The sequence below is a fragment of the Myodes glareolus genome, chromosome 22 (assembly GCF_982192425.1).
Source record: "Myodes glareolus chromosome 22, mMyoGla1.1, whole genome shotgun sequence".
Taxonomy (NCBI): Eukaryota; Metazoa; Chordata; class Mammalia; order Rodentia; family Cricetidae; genus Myodes; species Myodes glareolus.
In genome coordinates this window covers 53,238,794-53,257,242 of record NC_142047.1, presented here as the reverse complement: position 1 = coordinate 53,257,242, position 18,449 = coordinate 53,238,794, and the positions used below count along the sequence as shown (strand labels likewise).

At 39.6% G+C, this 18,449-nt stretch overlaps 1 protein-coding gene across 1 annotated transcript; it reads left to right on the top strand.

Moving 5' to 3' along the window:
• Positions 1–1,703: 1,703 nt before the first annotated feature.
• LOC148118603 (uncharacterized) lies at positions 1,704–5,275 on the top strand. Its single transcript, XM_087900578.1, has 3 exons — positions 1,704–1,866; positions 2,064–2,124; positions 3,503–5,275. Exons 1-3 carry the CDS (start codon positions 1,704–1,706, stop codon positions 4,626–4,628), a joined length of 1,350 nt encoding a protein of 449 aa, XP_087756704.1. The 3' UTR covers positions 4,629–5,275.
• Positions 5,276–18,449: the final 13,174 nt, after the last annotated feature.

Genomic DNA, 18,449 nt, shown 5'->3' with positions numbered 1-18,449 from the left:
GTGTGGAGAGACTTGGGACATTGGAGCAGTTTAAGGGTTGTTGCAGATTATGAGGATCATTGAAGTGACTAATTGTATTTTCTTCATGGATGACCATTAGCCTATAATGAGACTATGTAGTTGCTTGAGTCTAAAACTTACCGGATAATGATATATTTGAACATATGTTTATTTGGTCACTTGCTTGTGAACCTTTTATTTGGAAGAGATTTCCTGGATGGTTTTCCTCATGGAGGGGTGATATGGGTCTCTATAGCATCAGTTCCTTTCCTGTTCTCTGTGTCTACTGTGTTGTACTTGATACTAATCAGCCAGCTTCCTTCTTGTGCTGTCATGTCTTCACCAACATTAAAGACTCTTATCTCTACATCATGTAAGATATAGGAGAAGCAACTGCTATTCAATGCTAATCAAGTTTGCTACCTTTTTGTTTTTAAATGTTTGTTTGTTTGTTTGTCAAAACAAGGATGTTCTTTGTAGCCCTAGCTGCCTTGAAAGTAGCTCTATCCATCCAGCTGGCTCCAGAATGACCTCAAACTCACCAATCCCCTTGACTTGGTATCCCAAGTGCTGGGATTAAAAGTGAGCCAACATTCCTGGCTTTTTGTTTTTTTCTTATTGTGTCATCTGTCTGGAATGTACGTTTTTGACCATGTCAAGCATTTGCTGTTAAACTGAGTTGTGCTTATACTTTGAATTTTCAAATTTGGCAGAAGTTATGTGGTTTCCCAGGATGGCATGTATTTATAACAAAAATGCTGCCTGTGCCTTCTAATTCACTGGATTGCACATACATCACCTTCTTCCTGTATGTTGCTTTTGTTTTTAATGAAAATTCATATTTCACCTATAAGCATGGACATGCACCACACAGTACCTATCCTCACAATGATCAAAGATGTTTTCAAAAACCCTGAACTTCAATAATTGATAGTTATGTTCCCAGAAACAAATAATAGTAACTGAGCCCTCCTATATGCAAGATGAGCAAGAGCTCTTGACTAATGAGATATCTCTTTGACTCTGTGTTGATTATTTATTATCCACATCTAATTTGGTAATGGTTCCATCTATCCACTTGTAACTGTTTAAAACATGCTGTGCCTTTTAGTAAAATCTTACTAAAAGCTTACAGCTTAGAGTTACAGCTTAAAGTGGAGAAGTTTAGGTTTCTGGAAGATGAATACAGAACTCTTTGTAGCAATGTCAGTAAGATACTACTGAGTTCTGTCTATTTTTTGTTTGCTTGACTGATTTTTGCATGGGAGATGGGGTTGTAATATGTACTTCTGGCTGTCCTGGTACTGACTGAATAGACTAGTCTGGCATTAAACTCCAAGGCAGATTTCCCTCCCTCTGACTTCTGATTGCAGTGTTTAAAAGCATGAGCCAATAGACACAGCCTGTCCCTTTTGTTTTCTTTTCTGTATCTACCAATTGTTGATATAATTTCTCTCCTGTGTCTGCTATACTGTTATCTATTTACTGGTCTCTCTCTGTTTTTTTAATAGTCGTTTCTCTTGCAAGATGATATTCCCTTCACAGGGTACAGTAATGAGAGAGGTGAACCTTCCATTCAGTTTCGTTCCAAAGTGACTTGGTGATTACATTATAATGTCTATTTAATGGAATAAGTATAAGCAGGACAAGAATTATATGACTATATTGTGAAAGAACTATACATTCACAATGTTGTCACTCCCATGCTTTCTGTTGTACACATGTATGTGTCATTTCAGAATGCAGTGACCTATGATGATGTACATGTTGACTTCACATGGAAAGAGTGGACATTGCTGGATCCTACACAGAGGAATCTCTACAAAGATGTGATGCTGGACACGTACCATAGCCTCACTATCCTAGGTAAAACTGAATGTTCCATCATGGTTTTAAATAAGGAGACAAGTGTTCCTTGGTTTTTTTCAGGTTCTTCTGTAATTTGATTGAGAAAGAAGAATGAGGTGAATAAATCCGTCATGGTTCTAAGGTTCACTGACGATAGTAATTTAAATGTTACACAATTTTTAATAACATATTATATGTTTTCAACTTTATTGTAGGATACACTTGGGAAGACCATAATATTAAAGAACATTGTCAAAGTTCTAAAGAACATGAAAGGTAATTATCATTCCCAAACAGATATTAATGTTCCTCTAAAGAAATTAAAATGTGTCCTGGAGATTTGACACTAAAAAATGGTATAAATAAGAACAGCCTCATGTGGATGATGATTATTAACTTCTCACAAAATCATATGCCTCAATTTCAAGTAGATGAATTGCATTTGCAAGGCATTTTTTTTTAAGAAAAAAGACCAGGGGGCTGGAGAGATGGCTCAGAGGTTAAGAGCATTGCCTGCTCTTCCAAAGGTCCTGAGTTCAATTCCCAGCAACCACATGGTGGCTCACAACCATCTGTAATGGGGTCTGGTGCCCTCTTCTGGCCTGCAGGCATACACAAAAGACAGAATATTGTATACATAATAAATAAATAAAAGAAAAGAAAAAAGACCAGAAACAATGCCTAAACAGATATCACCATTTGAATCGCAGCTCAATGAGAGTTATTTGGTAGAACTGTTAATCCATTAACTTCTCACCACTCATATTACAAAAGATAAACTTTTTAAAAAGAGATTTATTTATTTAGTATGAAGTGTTCTGCCTGTATGTATGCTTGCTGGCCAGAAGAAGGCCACAGCTCTCATTACAGATGGCTGTGAGCCAACATGTGCTTGCTGGGAATTGAACTCTGGAAGAATAGCCGTCAGTGCTCTTAGCCTCTGAGTCACCTCTCCTGCCCCCCAAAAGGTAAACATTCTGAAAAGGTAATGAGTCTATCCCTCTAACCTTCTAGTAAGCAAACAGTCCATACTAAACTAGTGTTACTTAAGTGTTACTCTTAATCTTGCTGTGACTGTGCTGAGTTTAGTGAGATGGGCAGTTAGAGTCAAGAGCCAAGGGACAGTTGTTATGAAGAAATCTCACTTTCATTTTTTTAACTTTTATTTTATGTGCATTGGTGTTTTACCTGGTGTATGTCTGTTTGAGCGTGTTGGATTCCCTAGGCAGGAATTAGAGACAGATGGGAGCTAATATGTAGGTACTGGGAATCAAGCTAGGGTCTTCTGGAAGAGCAGTCAGTGCTCTTAATCCCTGAGTCATCTCTCCAGCTCCCAAGAAACCTCACTTTTTATACCGTATGTCTATATATGAATTTTTCCATTTTTCTACAAATATGTGAAAAATCTACTATTGAAAAGATTCTATAAATGTGAACTCTTTATTAAAGTATCGTTCCATCAGAGGCATCTTCAAAGGTGCAAAACAACCCAAAATGAAGGAAAACAATATGAGTACAAACCTAGTAATAGAACCCTAAGATCTAAGTCCTCTTTACAATTGGACTAAATTATAAAATTTATTCATAGAGATACAGAGATTCAATGGTGTATTGAACGTGGTTAAACTTTTAAATGTGTCAATTATCCTTACAGACCTGAAGGAAATCATCCTGAAGAGAAATCTTCTATTTATAATCGATGTATTAAAGTCTTTGCATATGACAGACATCTTCAAAGGCATGAAAGCACACTTATTGGAGAGAAACCTTTTGAATGTCATCAATGTGGTAAAGCCTTTGCTTATCACAGCTATCTCCGAAGGCATGGAAGAACACATACTGGAGAGAAACCCTATGAATGTAATCAGTGTGGTAAAGCCTTTAGAGAACAAGGTAATCTTCGAAGGCATAAAAGAATACATACTGGAGAGAAACCCTATGAATGTAATCAGTGTGGTAAAGCCTTTGCCTATCAGATAGGTCTTCAAATGCATAAACGAACACATACTGGAGAGAAACCATATCAGTGTAATCAGTGTGGTAAAGCCTTTACAGTACAAGGTAATCTTAAAAAGCATAAAAGAACACATACTGGGGAGAAGCCCTATGAATGCAATGAATGTGGTAAAGCCTTTGCTTGTCACAGTGCTCTTCAAATGCATAAAAGAATACATACTGGGGAGAAACCCTTTGAATGCAATGAATGTGGTAAAGCCTTTATTCAACATAGTCATCTCCTCATACATAAAAGAACACACACTGGAGAGAAACCCTATCACTGTATTCAGTGTGGTAAAAGCTTTGCTCATCACAATGCTCTTCAAATGCATAAAAGTACACATACTGGAGAGAGACCCTATCCATGTAATCAATGTGATAAATCCTTTACATGTCACAATAATCTTCAAATACATAAAAGAACACATACCGGAGAGAAACCTTATCAATGTAATCATTGTAGTAAAGCCTTTAAATACCACAATAATCTTCAAATACATAAAAGGACACATACTGGAGAGAAACCTTACGAATGTGATCAGTGTGGTAAAACCTTTTCTCATCACAATGCACTTCAAATACATAAAAGAATACATACTGGAGAGAAACCCTATGGATGCAATCAGTGTGGTAAAACCTTTGCACAACAAGGTAATCTTCAAATGCATAAAAGGACACATAGTGGAGAGAGACCCTACGGATGTGATCAGTGTGGCAAAGTATTTAAACAACAACGTAGTCTTCAAATGCATAAAAGAACACATACTGTAGAGAAACCCTGAGAATTGTAACCAATGTGCTAAAGCCTTTGCATTGGTCAGCAGTCTTTGAAATCATCTGAAAAAGATGTGCTGCAGAAATACCCTAAAAATATAGTCAGTGTTGCAAAGTTTTGCACTTTATACAGGAGTTAACCTTTTTGTGCACAATCAATCTGTTAAAGCCTCTGTTTCTTGCAATAGTCTCTGAGTGCCTTTAAAAAATTCTGAGAGTGTATTATTGTAAAGTATTTGGTAAGCTCTTTATCCAGCACACTTATATCCTTACATAAAAGAGCATGGATTGGGGCTGGAGAGATGGCTCAGTGGTTAAGAGCACTGATTGCTCTTGCAGAGGACCCGGGTTCAATTCCCAGCATCCACGTGGCAGCTCACAACTGTCTGAAGATCCAGTTGCAGGGATCTGACACCTTCACACCAATGCACATAAGATAAAGTTAAATAAACCATAAAAATATTTTAAAAAAAAGAGCATGGATTCTGTAGGAGGTTTTGACAGTGTCAACAATCTGTTCAAGATTCATGATGTTGTCTTTTGTATTGTTTCCATCTGAAAACTCAGACAAAATCAGTTTATGAATTTATGAAGCTCTATGCGAAGTTGTCAAAAATCAGACCTCGGTCCCAGTAATAAACTTTTCTAAACTGTCCAGCTCTGTGTCTAGCCCTGTCAATATTTTAAAGTCTATTTCCATCATTTTGAAGTCAGGAAAGAAGAAAAAACTCATACAAGAGAAAATCCCTATTCAGGTAATTATTTGGTAAGTACTTTAGCCATCATGGTAACCTTTAGCAACAAGAAAAAACTCTTGTTTCTTTTATTATTCATCACAGTCTTGAAGGAAGTAAATTAATTGCCATGATCACTCAGGACCAGTGATGAAGAGCGCTGCATTGTGCTTTCTATTTTGAAATACTAAAGTTTGCTCTATGTGTGACAAATCCTTTTAGTGAGAATTGTTTTGTGTTCCTTATATTTCTTCTGCCACTTTTGTTCATCTACTCTTGTGCTTTTACTTAGTGATTGGTATGTTTCTGCTGTAATGTATAGAATGGGATACCCATCATCTAAGTGGTCCATTTATTATTTAAAATTCAGGCAGCATGTGTTCATACTATTTCAGTAAGGGTGTCTGTGAAAGGGTGAAGTTGCAGAAATTCTTTTGGTGTTCATGGTGCTAAGCAGGTGGATAGGGCAGATTCCACACCTTGTGACATAATCCGTGTGGCAGAAGGCAGACATTAGAGGTCTACTTAATTTGCTTATCTGGTCTTGATTTAATTTTGGTAAGTGATATTTATCCAGAAAGTTGTCCATTTGAAGTTTTCCAATTTTGTGGAGTGCAGGGTTTTGAAATATGATCAAATGATTCTCTCGATTTCCTCCTCATCTGTTTTTATGTCCCCCTATCATTTCTGATTTTGTTAGAGTTTCTGATTTTTATCTTTAATGATTTCTCATTTGTCAGATGGCTCTGAGAACTCCACCTTTCTTGTCTACACTTCATTTAGCAATAGAAAATGAAGGGGAGAGAGAACACAGAAATAATGGAAGCCATGATAATCAGAGGGCTTTTTTTTTAGCTTTAGAGTCTGTCCTGGAACTAGCTCTTGTAGACCAGGCTGGCCTTGAACTCACAGAGATCTGCCTGCCTCTGCCTCACAAGTGCTGGGATTAAAGGCGTGTGCCACCACCTCCCGTCCAGAGGGCTTTTCTAATGTTCATTTGTTTGCTATGTGAAGAAGAAATATTTAAATCCCAAGCTTTTTGTAGCTAGAATTGTTACAGTGATGAGATGCAAATATGCTATTATCCTCTATGTTTCTTCAGAGTCTGTTGTTAGATGCTGGGATAGCTACACGAGCTTGCTTCTTAAATCCATTTGACTTGAAAATCCTTCTCCAATCCTTTACTCTAAGGTAACGTCTATCTTGGATGCTGAGCTGTGCTTCTCCTATACAGTAGGATGTCAGTTTGTGATTTTGTATCTGGCTTGTCTTTTTTTGGTGTTTTTAGTCCATTGATATTGAGGGATTTCAATGACTAATGATTGTTAATTCCTGTTATATTGTTGTTGTTGGTTGTAGAGTGTGTGTGTGTGTCTTTGTCTTTCGGTTTTGCTGGTGTGATATTATCTATTACTTCTGTTTATGGGGTTAGTTAGCTTTGTGGAGTGGAGTTTTCCTTCTAGTAACTTATATCGGGCTTGGGCTTTAGTTTGATACTGTTTAAATTTGACTTTGTTATGAAATATCTTGTCTTGTTTTGCCAATCTCTGATGGTTGAGCATTTTTCTGGGTATAGTAGTCTTTGATGACATCCTTAGTCTCTTGTAGTCTACAAGTCATCAGTCCAGGCCCTTCTGACTTTCAGGGTCTCTGTAAGGGGGCAGATGTGAGTATAATAGGTCTGCCTTTATTTGTTATTTGGGCTTTTTCCCTTACTGCTTTTAATATTCTTTCATTGTTCTGTTAGTTCTGTATGCTTAGCGTTTGAGTATTATGTGGTGAGGTGATTTATTTTTCTGTCCCAAACTATTTGATGTTCTATAATCTTCTTGTGCCTTTATAAGCATATTGTTATTTACATTGGAAAAATTTTCTTCTTTGATTTTGTTTAAATATATTCTCTGCATTTCTGGACTCAATTTTTCTCATTCCTGTATTCCTACTATTCTTATATTTGCTTGGTTCATAGTGCCCACCAATTCCTGAATATTGTGTGGTAGGGATGTTTTAGATTTATCATGTTTTGATTGAAGAATCCATTTCCTCTGATGTTTCTTCAACATCTGAAAATCTTTCTTCCATCTCTTGTACTCTATTACTGATGCTTGATGCTGTAGTTCCTGTTCACTTATCCAGATTTTCCATTTCCAGGTTTCCTTCCACTTGTTTTCTTTATTAAGTCTATATTTATTTGTAGACCTTGAAATCTTTAAATTTTTTGGTTTTTTATTGGGGATTTATTGATTTCTTCAAATTTTCTTTGTCTGTTCCTCAATTTTATTATGGGATTTGTTCATATCCTCTTAAGGATTTCTATTATCTTCATAAAGTAATTTTAAGGTCATTTTCTTGTGTTTCAGCTCTGCTGCATTGTTTAGGTCTTGCTGCTGTAGAATAGGTAGGCTCTGATAATGCATTATTGCATTTTCTGTTTGTGTTTGTGTTCTTACCACTGACGTTTACCCATCTGTATTTGAGGAGATTTTAGGTCCAGGTGTCAATTCCTAAAATTGTCTTTGTTACATGAGGGTTTTGTTCCTTGGTTTCTCTTTCCTTTCTGGTCTTCTGCCCTAAATGACCAAGAGTTCTGGTGGCAAGTGTGTCTTTGGGTTCATTGGAGTTTCTGCTCTGGGTTTCATGAGGATGGCTAGATGAGGCTGAAGTCCTCTTCTAAAGTCATTGACTAGGATCTGGAGCCCAAGAGTAGGTATGCAGTATGGAGTCCCTAGATCTGGTCTGGTCGCTGGGGTCCCTAGGACCAGGAATCTAGATCTGGCCTGTGCTCCAGTGAGATTGAAGTCTTCTGATGTTTTAGGCCTGGGGTTCCTGGATTTTGCCTTTCATCTGAGAAAGTAAAAATCTTCCAAAGCTGTAGACCAGGATGAGGAGTGAAGAGTGAGGGTGGGAAAAGGTGTGTACCGTCTTCGATATTTGAGCAGGCTTAAACAGGCTTAGTGGGCAGTGGGCAGTATCTTCCCTGGGGTTTCTGGGACCAGGCTTCCCTCCTGTAAAACTGCTGGGGCTGTGGGCCCAAGTTTGGACCCCAGGGGAAGGTGTGCTGTCTGGTACTGCTGGGCAGGATTTAAGGAGTGTCAACTGACTGGCAGTGTCTGACTTGAGGTTTCTTGAGCCTGTCTGGTCTCTGATAAAGACAAGGACACCTTCTAAATAGCCTGAGACATGGGGCCCAGGGACAGGGGTGAAGTCTAGAGTTGTTGGAGAAGCATGAAGGGTTTATGGGGTAGCGAGCAGCATCCTTGCTGGTATCATGAGAACTGCGCTCCCCTCGAAAAGCTACTGGGGACTGTAGGCCCTAGTGTGGAGACCAGGTAAGCAGTAAGGTCTTAGGTTGAGGGCAGGGTTTAAGGAGTGTGAGTGGGAAGTGGGTGGGTGGTTCCTTAACTGGGTTTCCTAGATCAAGCCTGGCATCTGGTATAGCAGATCTATGTTGTAGATCAGGCTATGGAACCAGGAGTGGGGCTGGGGAATTCTTCTTCCTATGTTGTAGACCAAGCTATGGAGCCAGGTGTGGAGGAGGGGTAGTCTTCCTCCACAGCTGTACACTGGTTTATGGAGCTACAGGTGGGAGATGTGTGTGCAGTCTTGTATATTTTGACAGGTTTAAAGGGGTTCAGTGAGCACTGGCTTGCCTACAAAAGCCACAGCTTAATACTAATGCATCGAGTTCCCAGGGATCTTTTATTCAGTCTTCTATATTGATTTGTATTCTTGGTGTTGTCACAGTTGAACTGTAAAATTCCTTTAGCTTATTGGATAAAAATTAGTTTGAGGACTGTGCAGACCACTAAGCAAGTATTCTTGTGTGGAATGACTGGAATTCAGATAACCAAAGCAAATTTGGAAGCTCTTAACCACCTCCTACTTCGTATCCAAAGGAATCTAATCTGTTACACTCTTCTCTGGTGTGGCATCTACAGACTCATGGAAGTCATTTTCTCACACAACCAAACAGGCACATACACCTGGGGATAAACTTGTTTTCAAAAGTTTTATGAGTTATAAAACAATTAGAGCAAAACAAGTTGCTTTGCATGCTATATTATATAAATCTTACAAGAATTCCTTGAAAATCTATTTTTTTGCATTTGTTTTAAAAGTTTTCATTTCCTCACTGTTCTGAAGAATTACCTTCAATCATCAGTCATGGAATATAAAAGGATTTCCATGTAATCCCAACAGACTCCATTTTCTTTACTATAAGAGAATGAAATGAATTTAGCAGTCAAAATTATTTTCTGCTATGTTGAAACATAAGAATTCTTTAAGCAAAGAACTCCCATTTTGGTGACCATCTACTCCCAACCCATTTTCTCCTATTAGGCATGGAGAGAACTGGAATACACAAAGTGAGTGCTTGCCGGTGATTTGTTTGATTTAGATTTTAATCTTTAGTTCTTGTTTAAAGGTTGGTGTTATATTTATTGCTCTGTCTTTTCTCAGTGGTGCCATCAGTGTTGTATAGTTTTATTAATTATAATCTATATTGTAGTTTCTCTGTAAATGGGGAACCTTCACCTATTTCTATATTCTGAAAATTCGCTGTATTATGTCATATGTTCCTTGAGTTTTTGTTGGTTTGGGGACTGTCTTGGAGAAAGTTTCAGTTTGCTCCTTTTTATTTTAGAGTCTTCCATCTGCTTATTTCTTGGCATATCTGTGTTTTCCAGTTTTTGCTATCATCATTATTTAGGATTTTGCTACCTCAGTGATTTATCTGTTTAATATATTGGTTCTGGATTTTAAAAATATGCATATATTGTTTTTATGTCCTAATTTCCTTCACCTATAAACATGACATAGGCTAGAGTCATCTGAAGGACTGTCAATTGATGGCTTAACCATATCAGACTGGTTGGCTGCAGTGACGGTGAGAGATTGTGTTGATTGCTGGGTGATGTGGGAAGGTTCCTCTACTTAGAGTTACTGTACCACTAAGCAAGTGGGAATCTGCTGTCTAATGTGAGACACTGAGAAAGCCAGGAAATCTTGTTTCAATGTAATTTGCCTTTCCTTCCTAGCTTAAGCTTATATCCTAAGCTCCCCCAATGATGGACTGTGTCCTGTGGTTTTCATTGAAATAAACCTGTTCATTACCTGTGTTGTTTTTGGTTAGAGAATTTAATCACAGCAGCAGAGAAGCAAGTTAGAAGAAAAAAATGGTTCCTCAAAAGTGATTTTGTTGCTGCCTAGGACTTGGAAATGTTGTCTTTTGGAAGAATGTGGAAGACATCACAGGTGTCGATAGAAAAAGCCATAGAAACCTGTGTACAGAGCTATTAGAGCCGTCAGCTACCTGTCGTTCCTGGAGGATGAATTGTAGTTGAGGTCAAGGTCATAGGATGTCATTGATAAAAAGTCTCCAAGAAAAGTCAATCTAGAGGTCATTTGTATGATATTTTGCCTCAAAATCTTTTTATTGAGTGAGGCAGAATTAAATAGAAAGGGCTGATTTCTTAGAAAAAATTTGTTACTCTACTGGATGGTTATAACCAATGAATCATTTAGCTATTTATTGAAAAAGAACAACAAGTGGGATAAAAAGAAATCCAAACATCTGTGGTTTGTAGCAGAAAACAGCACTAGGTATTTTCAGATGGCATTCAAGTACTGAAATACAGGCAGTGATTTTGAGGGTTATCACCATGAAAGAGACCGCCATAGAGGCACCAATCTATGGACTTAATGAAGAGACAGGTAAGTCATCAGGAGTCAGTTTAATGCTGACCTCTATGGGTATTCCAAATGAAGCATACACATCTACATATTCAATGCTTATGTCTACAAATGAGAGAAAACTTGCAATATTGTCTTACTATGCCTGGGCTACCTCACTGGGAATGACCATTTCTAGCTTTATCCCTCTACCTGTGATTTCATAGCTTAATTTTCTTATTAACTGAATGAAATTCCATTATGAAAGTACACAGCATGTTTATGTTCAATTCATCAGTTGATGCATATCTAGGTGGTTTCCATTTTCTGCATAATGGGAATAAGGCAGCAATGACCATTGATGAGTGTGTATTTCTGTAGTCAGATATAGTGGAGTCCTTGGGTAGTTGCCCTGCAGTGGTATAGGAGGATGATGTGGTAGATTTATCTCTAGCTTTTTGAGAAAGATCTTCACTGATTTCCATAGCTGGATACACAAGTTTTGCACTCCCACTGACAGCGAAAACCTGTTCCCCTCTCCCCACATCCATCCCAGCATTTGGTGACATTTTACCAAACTTAGTCATTCTGACTAAAGTGAGATGGAATCTCAAAGTAGTTTTAATTTCTCTCTCTCTCTCTCTTTCTCGCTCTTTCTCTCTTTCTTTCTCTCTCTCTCTCTTTGATGGTTATGAATATTGAGCTTCGAAGAACTTTATTGGTCATTTGGTCTTCATTTTTGGGAACGATTTGTTTAGTTTCATGCCTCATTTTGTTAAATGGGTTCTTTTTATCCTTGCTTTTTATTGATGTACTTATGTATTTATTAGTTATTTTGTTCTTTTTATAGTCTAGATAGTATCTTTCATTCAGACAGGTAGCTGGTAAAGATTTTTCAAATTCAATAGGCTGCCTCTTTACTTCCACTATTGTGTTAGCTTTTACCTTTTCCCAGTTCTTGCCTGCCCGTTGCTTTTTGTTACCTGTTTTCTCTGTCCAAGTAAATAGCACCAGGACACTGAAGAGGAACTTCAGTTGGGAAAGCATCTCCATCAAATTGCATGTAGGCAAGTGTTTGGTGGATTTCCTTGCAATAATGATTGGTGTGCGAGGGCCCAGTTCAGGATGGACCATGCTTCCCCTGGGCATGTATCTGAAAACAGGTTAACAAAGTTATGAGGAACAAACTAGCAAACAACTAACTCTCCATGGCTCCTGCTTGAGTTTCTGTCTTGACTTTCCTCAGTGGATTGTGACCCGGGATATAGATGCCAGATAATCCCTTTCCTCCCCATCATGCTTTTTATCACAGAAACAGAAAGGAAACTAAGGCAACCATTGGTCCATCCCCCCAGTCTCATCTTGCAGTATTTTTGAGAAAACTCAATATTAAAAGATGAAAATATGTCATATGCTTATATTTGATTTGTACTCACTATTTAAAAATTAAGTCACCAAAAAAGACATGTGGCCCAGAGAGGATACATGTAGTTGCTTACAGAACCTGAATTAGCAATTAAAATCTCAAAAATTTTTCAACACTCTGGATTTTCAGTTATGCATAAGGAACTGTGTTCAATAAGTGTTGAGCCATGTCTTAAATTAGTATCTATCTATGAAGGACGTTTTCCCTTCTATGAGACACAAATGTACATTGTTTCACTTTGTCCTTGTTTCCTAGTTAATATTATTTGAAATAAAAATACAATTCCCTCATTACTTCCGGTCCCTTTCCTCCTCCAATCTCCTCCCACATACCACTTGCTCTCATATCCTCTGTTTTATTAATTGTTGTTTCTTTCTCTCCATCTCTCCTGAATATATGAATATAACCTGCCCACTTAGTATACTTTTGCAGGACAGTGTTTGATTGACAGGGGAAAGATGCATCTGTGTACCTGAGTCTGCAGTGCTTCACATAGTTCCCTATCGGGCACCTAACCTTGATTATGTCCTGGCCTCCCTCCTCTCAATCCCAAGAATCCAACAACTGTAGGGTTTACGATGGAAATGGAAATTAACCAGACACTGCTTGTGCCACAAGATGAGGCTGGCACCGCTTAGAAGTACCAAGAGGAGAGTGCGATGGTAAGAGATGCTCACAGTGTAAGGCTGGCAATTTATCATCTCTGGATGTCAGTTTCCTCCAGCTAGAGAAAGTAGGTTTCACATGGTTCATGGTGGAGAGAGTTGACAGAAAAGACACCTTCTAAAATCACTCACTTCATCAAGTGTGGCCTTTAACAGCCACAGTGACAGGTCTCTTTAACTTATGACCCACAATTTCCAATGGGCATTTCGCCTGGTGTTCTCCCCTTCTTCCTGTCAGCTGATTCTTGAGGGTCTGTTCAGGCCCCAAGGCTCCTGGGTGGGAACTCTACTGCCAGGCTCTGCTCTGCCCCAACCTGATCTTACCTGACCTGCCTTGGCCTGCCCTGACCTGATGTGACTGGACCTGCCTTGCCCTGCCTGGCTCTTTTCTCAGTTTGGCTACAAGAGACACAAGAATTGTGTACCATCCATAAAACTGGATCTTCAAGATAGAAGGGCCCCAGAGCATGGTACTGAGAACCTGTGGCTGGATTATTAATGAGGACTCCTGGATGCAGAGAAGTTAGGTGATTAGGTGGAAGAGAAGGAGGAGGCTGAGGTGGGCCTGGGAACCTGGTTGTGTCTCAATGCTCTCCAAATGTGCCTCCTTCCCATAATTCCCCTTGCCATGGCATGTAGAAGGAAAGTCACTGAGCACCCAATGGCTCTGCAAACTTTATCACCTCACCCTGCATAACTGCAGTCTGCACCTACTGCCTCTCTTCTCCCTGCCCAGCCTTCTGGATAGAGGACGAGCTTAGTGACTGAATGAAGTGAGCACAGTAAAGACACTAAATGGCAGCTCTGCACACTGGGTAAAATGGGGGAACCACGGGTTTAACAAGAACCTGTGAGTAGGCACTGTAGGAGCCTAGAGACTTGCTCAGCCCTTGGTATGCTAATCTGCACCCCAGGTCTCTGCACTGAAGAGCCAAAGGTCATTTTAATAAGAAACAGGAGAAAAGTCCTTTTTAGGAGGTAGGAAATATTTTCTCAAGTCCCTGAGGAAATGTTGGCTTTTGTCTAAATGTCAGAATTAAAAAAGTAACTTCTTCCCCTAAACCTGATGCTGACCTGTCCCTCCTCCCCACCCTCATCCCAGAGCCCACTGTGCTGTCTGGGTAGGGAGCTGGTGAGGGGAGAGAGGTTAGTCCAGCCCCCAAACTATTTGAAGAAGGACCCCCTCTGATTGTCCTACTGCCCCAAGAATTACAAAATAAACCATGGATACAATAAAAACCACAACCCCCAAACTTAGACATCTCCAAGTTAAAAATGTCACCAACATCAGCATGAGTTCCAAGAATTTCTCACAAAGAAAATCTTCCAACAAAATCCCCAACCCTGCTGAACAGACAATACTAGCAACCTGCTCACCTTATCTAAGCCCCTGAGGCAAAGGAAGTTGGATGTTTGCAGGAGTCGGAATGTGCATAAGGAGCTTGTGCTGTGGCTCTTCCAGATTTCTGGCAAGAAAAGTGCTCTCCCCCTGGAAGTCACTGTGAGTTGTCCTAAATTGCAGAGCTACCCTGCTTCCCTTAATGACTTCAGAAGCACTTAATCAGGCTTTAAGACTAAGGACATCTACCTTCACTGGCAACCCTATGTGCACACTACTTACCCATGACAGAATTCAAAGCAACTGCTCTCAGCAACCTCCACACTCCTGCTGTGGATCTGCATCCCTGGAAACACTGCAAACATCTGCATTGCAACCACTGACTCCCTGGCTAAGACTGTCAAAGAAATCTTTCTATGGCGCTTTCTATGCTTTTGCTGTCACTCAAAGCAAATGCATCTTAAATTTCCCAATTCTTTGAAAAAAATCCATGTTTATGTTTATGTCTGTAGAGTGGTGAGAAGAGGACCAGACTGCGCCCTTACATTTTCCTGTACATTCGAATGATATTCACAGTAGATGAGACCCAATTAATTGTCTTTACTCCTCTGGTCTCGGCATTCTTGTGAGCGTGTGGTTTTTAGAAGAGAATGATAGTTTATCAGTTTCTTAAGGCTTCTACAATCCATCATGGCTTACAGTGGTGTAGCAAAACTATTTGGAGATCCCTCTGTTTTCAGATTGTTTGGGCTTCTATGGCTCAACTTCACTAATTTTATTCTGATGCTGTGGCAAATACCATGGGCAAAAGAAAATTGAGGTGAAGACATGATATATTTCACCTTACACTTCCAGGTTACACTCCCTGTGCTGGTAGAAGTCAGGGTAGGAATTCCACTCAGGGCCAAGAAAGTACAGGAACCAGGGAGGAATGGAGGCTGCCTGCCAGGCTCTTCTTCAGCTAGTATCCTTATCTGGCCCTCATCACCAGCAAGAAGGGAGATATGCATAGTTAGTAAACAAAACTTACACTTTATTATGCTGATGGTCACCACACAAGGCTCATATCATACTTTCCTAAGTATAGTCCTAAGCCTGTCTCCCCAAGGTAACATATCTTAGAAGAATGTCAGGTTCAGTCTCTAACAGAAGACTCTGATTATGGGTTAGCATCCTGAGAGAGATGCTCTAGAAGCAGAGCAGATCAAAGTGGTATCTCTCCAGATGTGTATAGCAGAGCGTTTCTCATAGTCTTTGCTTTTAGACTGTCCAGTGTGTGGGATGGTGTCTGCTGGTCTTGAGTGAGTGATGTCACTGGGTTAAGGTCATCAGGTGCAGCCTTGGGTGTAGTGAGTTTCTGACTAAGCTTTTTTTTCCATATCAAAAAGTCATTTTTTACTTTGTTCATTACGGTAAGTGTTATGATCTGTTCTGTCTCTGTTGGGGACCGGTGCTAGCCCGTACCATAAATTATTTCTCTCGACCAGACCCCAACATAAACTGTCTCTGTACCGGCATGGAGGTGTGGGAATAAAGACACAACTCATATGACTTTCTTGGGAGGGAGGTTCTCAGTGGTCCTTCTGAAAGACCCCCAAGGGATGTCTTCCTTTCGAGAGAGGCCCCGGACCCACGAATTAGACGAAACCACACTTACGGATGCAAACAGCAAGAGCTTTATTCGAATACACAGGTACCTGGGGCGACAAGGTCTCTCAGAAGACTTGCGCACCGTCAGGCTGGGGTGAGGGGTTTTTATAGGAGAGCAAAAGCGCGGGTACAGAAGCGAAAAGCGTGGTCATGGGGATTCATTCCATTGGTCAATTCAAATAAGGCTAAGAGTGCGCGCTGAGTGGCACATTCTTGACCTTTCACCTAAATACCAAGGAGGGGGTTGTCCAGGGGCTTCCTGTTTTCCTTATCTCTTCCTGCTTTCCTAGATGGAGACCCGATGGTTGGCTGTAAATATCCTGACTCATATCCTGCCATAGGACAAAAGGCCTCCTCCCCCTAACTTACAGCAAAGGCTTGACTTGTTAGTCTCTAAGGCCTTACATTTCAGCATCCAGGGTGGTATTCTTTTCTTTTTTTTCCTTTTCACCTCATGTAGTCCTGAGTTCACATCCTAAAGAATTCCTCTCATTTATTCTCCAAACAGCTTTTATACCAACACATAAACTGAACAGGGAAATACACCAACATTCTATCTCCTAGGTAACCAGGTGATTGGCGTTTTGTCATGTCCCCATCCACCTGTCTGCTGTGTACCCTAGCTGTCTGGTAGTCTTAAATTAGCATCTCTATCAGGCATCCTCCAAATTACAAAGAAAGGAGCAACAACATCCTGACCTTTTCTTAGCAAGTAGGGCTTAGGGCTTCAGGGCCTGGCTGCCACACCATAGATAATTATGGGCCTACAGTCTCTTACAAGAAGGCTTCTGATTCAGTTTCTTTTCTGTGTAATTGGGACACAAGGAGCAACCTTGCCATTATTGACATTTTGGGTTAAATGAAAGCTAATACTACACATTATCTATCATGGAGTTTATAACAGCCCCACCAAAACTTTCATGATCTATTAAATTATGGCGTGGAAACAAACTTACAGTATGCATTCAGTGTTTCCTCACCTAGCTTTCAAAACAGGAGTAGAGATCTTACTTCATTATTATTGGGGACCAGCTTCGAGAAAAATACCTCTTGACGGGGTAAGGGAATGGGGATTTAGAAATATTAGTAAAGATTATGAAGATGCGAATGAAATAATAAAATGGAGGAACATATAGGATAGTATCAGAAGGGAATTCCAGTGAGTACAGAAATTTGCCAGTGTTTAATTTAAAACTGCTTAAAATACCCCTGACCCCGAAAGGTAGGAGTAAGACAAAAAAAATACCTTAACAAGAGATGAGGAAGTGCAGACACCATTTGAAGGTCATGGGCTACACCCATAGTTAAGCCTTCTGTTACTAGAACAAAACAAGTCAAGCTCACACCATAGACCAAAACATTCTGTACACAAACCTCTCCCTGGGTGGAATCCAAAGTTATCTCCTTAAAAGAACTGGGCCTCAGCTGGGTCCTTAGACTTTGTTTGAGGTAGGAACACACCTACTTCTCTATTGCAGAAGTACAATAGCTGACTATAAGCCACACTTGTTGACAATAACTGTGGGAGAACAGGACTCTCCTTTCTAAATCTAGGTGGGAGCTTTCTTTGTGGTAGAAACATGATAACCTTGAAGGAGTAGAGGCAATTTCCAATTCTCTGACCTTTGGTCAGCGAGGAAATGGACTCACATTTTCAGGCCTCCACACCTTTTGAACAGTAATACTTAGTACCTGATTCATTACCCTTCAGAAAGGAAATCTTATGAGAAACAATTCAAATTTTACTTTGGACACAACGAACAAAGAATCCTACTATGCACAGGCTTATGTAGTTTGTACTCATGTGTGGTTCATAGAAAGCCAGGAATCCAGTATATTAATTCTGTACATCATGTAACCATAATTACTACCATTGAACTCAAATTGTTGTTAGTACAAGAAATAACACAACAGTTGTGTTTCAATGACTTCCTTTCTCTTTTGGATCCTAGTAATATAAGAAAAAGAGTGATATTCCAAAATCATGAATGCAATGCTTAGAAAATTTCTAACAGGGGCTGGAGAGATGGCTCAGTGGTTAAGAGCATTGTCTGCTCTTCCAAAAGTCCTGAGTTCAATTCCTGGCAACCATATTGTGGCTCACAACCATCTGTAATGAGAGGTGCCTTCTTCTAACCTACAGAATATTGTATACATAATAAATAAATAAATATTTTAAAAAAGAAGAAAAAGAAAATTTCTAGCAATTTAAAAAAAAACAAACATTTTTAGCCTGGGGGTGGTTGCTCAGGCCTTTAATCCCAGCAGTCAGAAGGCAGAACAGGTGGATCTCTGTGAGTTCGAGGCCAGCCTGGTCTACAAAAGCTAGTTCAAGGACAGGC